This window comes from Pangasianodon hypophthalmus, chromosome 14 (assembly GCF_027358585.1).
Source record: "Pangasianodon hypophthalmus isolate fPanHyp1 chromosome 14, fPanHyp1.pri, whole genome shotgun sequence".
NCBI classification, from domain to species: Eukaryota; Metazoa; Chordata; class Actinopteri; order Siluriformes; family Pangasiidae; genus Pangasianodon; species Pangasianodon hypophthalmus.
In genome coordinates this window covers 6818540-6827331 of record NC_069723.1, presented here as the reverse complement: position 1 = coordinate 6827331, position 8792 = coordinate 6818540, and the positions used below count along the sequence as shown (strand labels likewise).

The 8792-nt window shown below is 39.8% G+C and overlaps 1 protein-coding gene across 3 annotated transcripts in view; it reads right to left on the bottom strand.

The window, feature by feature from the left end:
- Window positions 1-448: 448 nt before the first annotated feature.
- The window catches only part of snx19b (sorting nexin 19b), a 30677-nt gene continuing 22333 nt past the window's right edge, over window positions 449-8792 (bottom strand). For all 3 annotated transcript variants that reach the window (XM_026924471.3, XM_026924470.3, XM_026924473.3), the window contains 3 exons: window positions 4850-5034; window positions 4555-4642; window positions 449-1930 (listed from right to left, as the gene is read on the bottom strand). In XM_026924471.3, the coding sequence (XP_026780272.2) occupies window positions 1807-1930; window positions 4555-4642; window positions 4850-5034 (397 nt within the window). In that variant the 3' untranslated portion in view covers window positions 449-1806. The remainder of the gene's footprint in view (window positions 1931-4554; window positions 4643-4849; window positions 5035-8792) is intronic.

The following is an 8792-nucleotide window of genomic DNA, read 5'->3' as shown; positions in this document are numbered from 1 at the left end:
AAACCCTGGTTTTTTTTTTCAGGTGTTCCTCATTATCCCGATTCAAACCAAATGAGCTTAGAGCCTAGAAACACCAAACTTGTTAGAAAGGTACAGGCCCCACCTTTCCACCACAACTTATAGCAGTGCTACAGGGCAGTGTTTCATGTTTCAGCACAATCAATGACTTTGATCTGAAGTAGATAACAATGGGATTTCCAAGAAACCCAACAATAATCCTGATTGTGTTTGACACAAAATAAAATGATGGTGGTCAAATTGTGGTCAGATGTGTTGCATTAGCCTTAAAGGAACACCTCCTTAAATATAAAGGGCATTATCTTTATAAAAAAAAAAAAAAAAAAAAACATGTACACGTTATTAAGGCTTCTCCAAGTGGCTAAATCTGTAATTATATCCACAAAGAGCATTTACATTCATTGGACAAATAAGCATGTTACAGAGCACATAGGCACATGATATTTATTCAGAAATATATCTCAGGTCAGTTCTTTTTGAATGTTTAGTTTAATCACAGCTTAGCTTACAACACAATTTCTCCACTGACACAATTATAAGTAGTGCATTAATTGAAGCATACACATTACATTTCACACAACAGTGGACAGCACAGTGGATTATTTACCGGACCATGACAGTAAACATTTCACAAGGATCACAAGGATCACTATACTGGGTTGGGGGTGTATGCGAGACATAACGCAGAAGTAGGCATGACAAATGAAACCTTTTCAAGAAACATTAGCGCACTCGGGAAAGTTAAACATATTGACCACTAAGGAATGACTTTTTCATGGCTTTTGTTCCATTCCTTTTATATCTTTAAACTGCTTTACAGACAAAACAGGTTTACAAACATGTTAAGGCAGATAAGACATTTCTTTTACTGTTTTAGACATCAGCCTAATATTCTTTATGATTTCAACAAAGTGCACAAGTGTGAGGAAAATACTTCAGTATTTATATCCAAAAGAAATGGGTTAGCATATATACAAGGACCGAAATGCAGTAACATAACTTCCAACAATATTTAGAATAGGAAACTGGAATGGAAAGAAGACCCCTCTGCATTCTTCTCTGTATTATTCTAAGTGATATTCTGTATAACATTTTATTTAAGACCCACAATAAAAAGTAGTAAATTACCATTTCCCATTCTGTGAACTGACAAGATTAAGTTGTAAAAGATCCCCCAGAGCACGTACAGTTTCAGTAGGACACTAAAACTCATGCCAGCTCACATGGAAAACCCTCCAACCTAAATAAAGTGGTGGAAGATACAACAGGAAGTTAGAGGTTGGAATCTTAATCAAATGAGAGACAAATGTGTCACAGCGCAGTGCCCATGGCAAGGAGCAAGAGAAATAAGCAACAAGTAAACTTAAAGTGACTTTAAAAGATAGAGTCTAAAGCAGGGCCAAGTTAAGTTTAATCTGTCGTGGTGTTATGAACTTTAATATAAGTCCATCTGTAAAAGGTTTGCCCAAAGTTCAAGCCGGAAGAAGGTGGATAAGAGCTTGAGAAGAGAGCTCTCCACTAATTCAGATCCGGTCCAGGGGTGTTTTGGAGATCAGTCAAGGCCTGCTAAAATACAAAACAGGTGGCCAGTAATCAAAGCTAGGCCAGATGCACATATTGTGTGCGAGACCCAGACACGTAAGGGCTAAATTAGAGTCAGACCAAACCATTCACATATTCCATTTTGCCTCATTCACTTCCATGACTGCACCTCCATGACTGACCAGACTCATTCTGACAAGACAAGGTGGTTGTTGAAACATGTGTGTGTCAAGTTTCGCAGAGCTCCTATGGTGGCAGTTTCTCTGCGTTTTTAGAAAGACTCTGGAGCACCATCTTTTGAAAGTTGTCATCAGACAGCTCGGGGATTAGGAACTCCAATAGCACATCCCACACACAGTAAACCAGGTGCCTGTACACAATGAATCAGAGGTCAGAGGCACATCTGTGCACTTGTGTCAAGAAGTTCACCAAAAAAACCCTCAATTTAAAGACATTCATATGCAGTTCACAGATTTATCCGGTTCTTCCTGCCCGGTATTTACTCTCCTGCAGAGCATGCAGTGTGCAATATGTAGAACAAATAATTAACAGAAATGACATGCAGGTGCTAGCAGAATATTTACCTAGATGACAATTATTAAACAGTTCATTTGTTTTCATTTAATTTTGGTTTATACTGATAGTACAGTAATCAAATATGTAAGAATGTAGATGAACCTTTGCAAGGCCATAAAACACCTCCTGAAATGTTGTGTTTTTAAAATGCTAAATTATATTCAGTCAATTCAAGCAAAATGAGTCTCCTTAAATGAACCAACTGGGTTAAATTTGTTAACACAGTCATTTTCCACTTTTTCCATACTTCCATGCAAAAAGGATTTGGGTAGTGTGACCCATTTTCTTAGTTACTGAAATCACTATATACACTGTATGGCCAAAGGTATGTGGGCATCCCTTCTAATTATGGAGTTTAGGAATTTCAGCCACACCTATTACATAAAGTGCATAAAGTCAAGCACACAACCATGCAATCTCCATAGACAAACACTGGCAGTAGAATGAGTCATACGGAAGAGCTCAGTAACATTAAACGTGGCACTGTCATAGGATGCCATCTTGCCATACGTCAGTTTGTGAAATTTCTGCCCTGCTAGCTCTGCCCGGGTCACTGTAATTGATTTTATTGTAAATTATTGTGAAATGGAAATGTCTAGGAACAACAACAGGTCAGCCAGGAAGCGGTAGACCCCGCAAACTCACAAAGTGGGACTGCCAAATGCTGAAGCACGTAGCGTGTAAAAGCACGTAGCGCCTATTCTCTGTTGCATTATTCTTGTGCTGTTGTTGCTTCCAACTGCCTCTGGAAGCAACATCAGCACAAGAACTGTGCATTGGAATCTTCATGAAATGGGTTTCCAAAGCCGAAGAGCTGCACACAAGCTAAGATCACTATGCACAATGCCAAGTCTTGGCTGGAGTGGTGTAAAGCACACCACCACTGGACTCTGCACAGTGGAAACGTGTTCTCTGGAGTGATGAATCACGCTTCACTATCTTGCAGTCTGATGGACAAATCTGGGCTCCAGGAGATGCCAGGAGAATGCTACCTACTGGATTGCATAGTGCCAACAGTAAAGTTTGGTGGAGGAGGGATAATGGTCTAGGGCTGTTTTTCAGGGTTTGGTCTAGGCCCCTTAGTTGCAGTGAAGTTAATGTTAATGCCACAGCATACATATGAGACAACTATATGCTTCCAAATTTGTGGCAACCGTTTGGGGAAGTCCCCTTCCTTTTCCAGCATGACTGTACCCCTATGCACAAAGTGAGGTCCATAAACACACGGTTTGACAAGTTTGGTGTGGAGGAATTTGAGTGGCCTGCACAGAGCCCTGACCTCAACCCCAACGAACAACTTTGGGATGAATCAGAATGCCAACTGCAAGCCAGGCCTTCTTGTCAAACATCAGTGCCTGACTTTACAAATGCTCTTTTGACTGAATGGGCACAAATTAACACAGAATCTCCAAACCTTGTAGAATGCATTCCCAAAATAGTGGAGGCTGTTATAGCTGCCTATGGTTTTGAAATGGGATATCCAACAAGTTCATATAGTTATGATGGTCAGGTGTCCACATACTTTTGTCCACATAGTGTAAGACTTTTGAGTGTCTGAAATTAGGGGAGGACATAGTACCCACATACTAGCCAATAAACCTGTGTGCTAAACCAGCCAACTTGGCTAATGTTAATGAAGAACATACAATTTTGATTGTTATATTATATTTTGACAGGTTTATATGATAAATAAACCTCCAACAATATGTGAATGCCAAGTGAGATTCAGACACTAAAATCCCACTTGTGCTGCTGTGATTAATGCAAGATAGCTCAGTGGCAGTTAGCCAGTTGGCTAGCTAATTAGCTAACATTAGTAATATCAGCGTTTTCAGTAACCAAGTACCCAAACTTGTTAGGTCAAATAAATGCATGGCTTCACCATGGTTTCCCTGGTCAAATAAAAGCATGGCTTCATCAGTTTCTTTTAATACATTACTAAACTGTATCCTTCTTTTCACTGGAGTGATCCCCTCAAAATCTATATTTTTTGTTTTCATCTAAAAACATAAATAGATGTGTCTTTTAAAAATGATTTAAAGTACATAACTAGATCAATGTTAATGCTTACTCCTAGATACTAAAGGTACAGAAGATGTAACCTTCAGGCAACAGCAAGGGAAGGTACAGTTTAGTACTCTTTTTCTCAAAGGCATCACAATCGCAATATGTTGCAACATGTTCACAATATGCTATTTTTGTCTGTACTGTGTAGCCCTAGTTCCTTGGGAATTAAAACATATTCAGTTTCTTATTCTACACAGATTGTTTTTAATGGGTTGAAATGAAATGTCTCAGGGTAAAATTTTCTTGGCTTTTGTAAGAGTCGTGATTTTTGCATTTTCTGTGCATGATGCATTGTAACACAACGCAGTATTAATTGTGTGTGCGTGTGTGCGTGTGTATCCTTAGACTGACCTGTTTATTGCAGAATCTTGGAAAGATTCAAGAACAACTTGCCAGGAATGTTTGTATTTCTCTGAGCCCAACAAATCCGAAACAAGATCTGTAAACATACAGGATAGCATGGTCACCCACACACCCACACCCACCACAGACTAAAAAGAACAGAGAATAAGAAAGCATTGAGGAAGAGCACTAAGGAAAATAGACAGTTTTAATGACAAAGTTAGTGAATATTAACAAACCCATTTTTTGGATTTTTATTACGACTTGTGTCAGAGAGTAAGTGGAGGCAGGAAAGAAACTCTACCAGGAAGCAAATTCATCAAACACTGCAGTGACTGCTGTTTGGTGTCATCTCTTTGCTGCTGGGTTCGCTGAGGCCGGGGATGAGCAGGCAGATTTCCCCCAGGCCACACAGCTTGCTGCAGCACCCGCAAATAAGTCACCCAGTACTGCATACACGTCAGATTAGCCACTCCAACCTCCAGCCACCTACACATACACAACATACGTACACAGCAAAGTCAAAACTTTATATTAAACCAAAAATTCTTTTACAAACACCTGGAATAGTGCCTGAAGTTCAGTATCATGGATTGACCTTGGCATGGCTTTCTCATCAAAAATATAGGAATGCAAAATACAAAATCAGACATTTGATTGGGAATACAGAACAGAAAGCCAGACAAAGTGCATGCACATACTTGTGGTGTAATTAATTGCCATAGAAAGCAAACAACTTTTTTTCCTAAATAGAGGTAAAGCCTTGAAGAAAGACTTGTGTGCAGCAGAGGTGCAGTGGGTGGGGGGTTGGGTTTCCAAATGTTTATTCCTGGATGGATAACTGTGCAGGCAGGGGCATGGTCGAGCGCCAGTTTGTAAATGGAGGATGGAGTCGGGAGAGTGAGTGGTAAGGATGAGGCTGCACCTGTGGGTAATTTTCCTACCAAATGTTCTATGTTTCATTGAGCATCAGTGAGGATAAAAGGGGGAGAGACAAGAGCCAGGAGAGAGAGAGCTAAGCTGCACAAAACTGTACTGTTTGTATATGTTTGCAAGCACTGAAAAGCAAGAGAAATAAAAAGAATAAAATAAAGAGCACTTTTGAGTTGTCCCAAGCCTGCCTCCCATTTCCTACTTTCCCACTGAACATAAGGGAATGTCACACTGGTGCCAAAATCCGGGAAAATTGAGGAAGATACACCGTCATGGAGTCCTCACCACTCTCTGAGATCATCAAGACTCTCGCCGGCATTCAGTAGATGCAACATCAGGCCCTCCTCGAGCTGCACATGAAGCAGGAGCAGTGCTTCCAGGCTGCTCTGATCCCCCGTTGGAGTCCACCTCTCACCATCCCAAACCATGAAGGTTGCCAAGTTGCAAGTGGAATTTCCGACATTTTGCCTCTACCCTGTTGCACTAATCTCATAGAACACCACATTGAGACGCCCCTTTCGTTTGCCCAAACACAAAAAACAAGTGGGGTGGGAGGAGCTCATGGCCTTGCTCAATATGGGTGTAATCGACTGGTCCAGTACAGCGGTCCTGGTTCCCAAAGCAGGTGGTTTGATCTGGTTCAGTGTGTACTATAGAAAAGTCAATGTGGTGTCTAAATTTGACGTGTATTCAATGCCATGCATTGACGAACATCGTTTAGGTGTGGCTGGCTTTTATTCGACACTGAATTTGACAAAGGGATATTGGCAGATCCCCTTGACTCCCCTATCTTGTGAGAAAGAGGCCTTTTCCACTCTGTTTTGTACACACCAATTTGTCACCCTTCCTTGTGTGTTATTCAGAGCCCCAGCCACGTTCCAATGACTCATGGACAGAATCCTACACGCATGTGCCACCTACACCGCTGAGTATCTAGATGACATTATTATTTATAGTAATGTTTGGCAACAGCAAGTTCAGCATCTGAGGACGGTCCTGAGATCCTTGAAATGGGTGGGACTCACAGCAAACCCAAAGAAGTGTGCAACTGGCCGGATGGAAGTACAGTGTCTGGGCTTCTACTTGGGCCATGGGCAGGTGCATCCCCAAATTGATAAGACAGTAGCAAGACCCATGACCTAAAAAAAGAGGTTAGACCGTTTCTGGAGCTGTCTAACTATTATCATAGGTTTGTGCCTAATTATTCAGATGTGAACAGCCCGCTGACTAATCTCACTAAAAGGGAGTGCAAGATCCAGTCCAGTGGATGGAGTGTACTCCTTTTTTTCCAGATTAAAGCTGCACTCTGTGGCGGACCACTCACGTTGGTTTATCCTTTTTAAAAACAAATGCAGTCTTTGCAGGTGAAACCCAGGGCTCAAACCATGAGTAGACATTCAGAGATATTAATTGTTTAACAATTGCTCGATGTAATAGGGCACACCTGGGAAATAAGTAATACCTGTCAGTCACATATTCCAATATTTTGATCACTTGGAAAATGGGTGGGTTCAAACAAAAGGTCCCATGTTCTAAGTTGTTTAACACATCAAGATGTAAATATCAGTAAATGAAAGCTGAAATTCTGATCGATCATCTCATCTTTTTATCTTTTGATTTTAAACCCAAATGTCTTCATTGTATAGCAAAATAAAAAGAACTGATCTTACATTCCAACACTTTTGGAGGGGACTGTAAAAGAATTTCTTTAGAAATATACATTATTATCCACATGTCTAAGGTTGTGTGGAAGATGGTGTGCAGTGACAAGTCCAGCAAAATATCTAGAGTGTTGGAACAGAGACTAATTGTGATCAACAGTAGCACATTTTATTCCACTAACTGCATTAGTGCTGTTTATAAACTGCAGCCCATTTTGACTGGAACAATCTCAGAAAGGGGACACAAGGCAATAGCAGGGAGCAAATTTCTCAAGAGCAGTGGAAAAAGTGTTAGTATGGGAAGAAATGAGCCAAAAAATGACATTACAAATGTTAATGGCAGCCTTAATTCATTGTGACACTCCAAAAACATAAACATGTACATAAGTATATTCCATATGGACTGCCTAATTAGTATTTGGATTTCAACTGGAAATAATGATACCATTGGAGTAGTCAAGTCGGTGGGTACTGGCAGTGGAATGAAGAGGTAATTCAGAGCGGGAGAGACAGCAAATTCATTGTCTTGACATTGCAGACAGAGACAAATGCTAAGTGTCAACAGCAGAGCCCACACACCTCCAAATCATTTCTCTTTAGTCAATTACTACATTTACATTACCGTATGCCACAATACGCATACCAAGAGAGCCAGTGCTGTGTATAGTGAGGCACAGCAAAGAACCTGCTTATTCATTTTTCCATTAAATTCTCTTAGACATAGTAAGTTGCATTATTGTAAATAACATTAATGTTTACAGGGCATCATCTGATTTCAAAGCACTTTTCTGCCATTCTTCAAATAAAGCTGCAAAATATGTTAGAAATGTAGTGTAAATGTAGTCAAACTATTATGCTTTATTGAGGTAATCATATGATTTGGGACGGCCAAATGTATCCCTAGTAAAAAGGTTTCATTTGAACACATTTCATATTGACCTATGGGATCACTCATTCACATCAATAAATTGGTAATTTGACAAATTACTGCTGCATTTAAGGAATACATTCCGACAGATTTACTGCTTCACAGAAACGAAAGACAAAGTTAGATTTACAAAAACAGAAAATGCTTATTTTTCATAATGCATAAAGGTTTGAGTATCAGGTTTATATGTGGATAGGGATTAACCACATAAAAATGAAAGTGAAAAATATATTTAAAATCAACCACTCACAAACCACTTCAGAGGGCGGTTTATGCAAATGTAAATGCATCCGTCTCCCCAAGCCACGCGTGAAAGACAAAAGATGCATAAAAAACAGATGTAAATGAGGTCTAGAAAAATCTTTAGACACAGTATGTCGTTTAATGTGAACCGTCTTTTAACACTTGAGAACAGGAGCAGCACAGGAGGTCACATTTAGCAGAAATATCAATTTTGTCTGTTAGACACCAGTAAAAAACATTTAGTCACGCAACCAGAAAATGTCTGAATAAAAAATGATGACAAGGCTCATGCAGCAAACTAGCTATATTTTTTGGTCAGAATTTTCTTCTCGAAGAAGCTTACCACTTTCTAAATTAAGCTTTGCAACACAACTCTCTTTACTCAACAGATTTAATCTTGATATATTTACAAGAGGAGAATGATTAATTTGGTGATTTGGCTCTGTGGAGGTGTCTCCTGCAGGTGTCTCTACAAACTAATT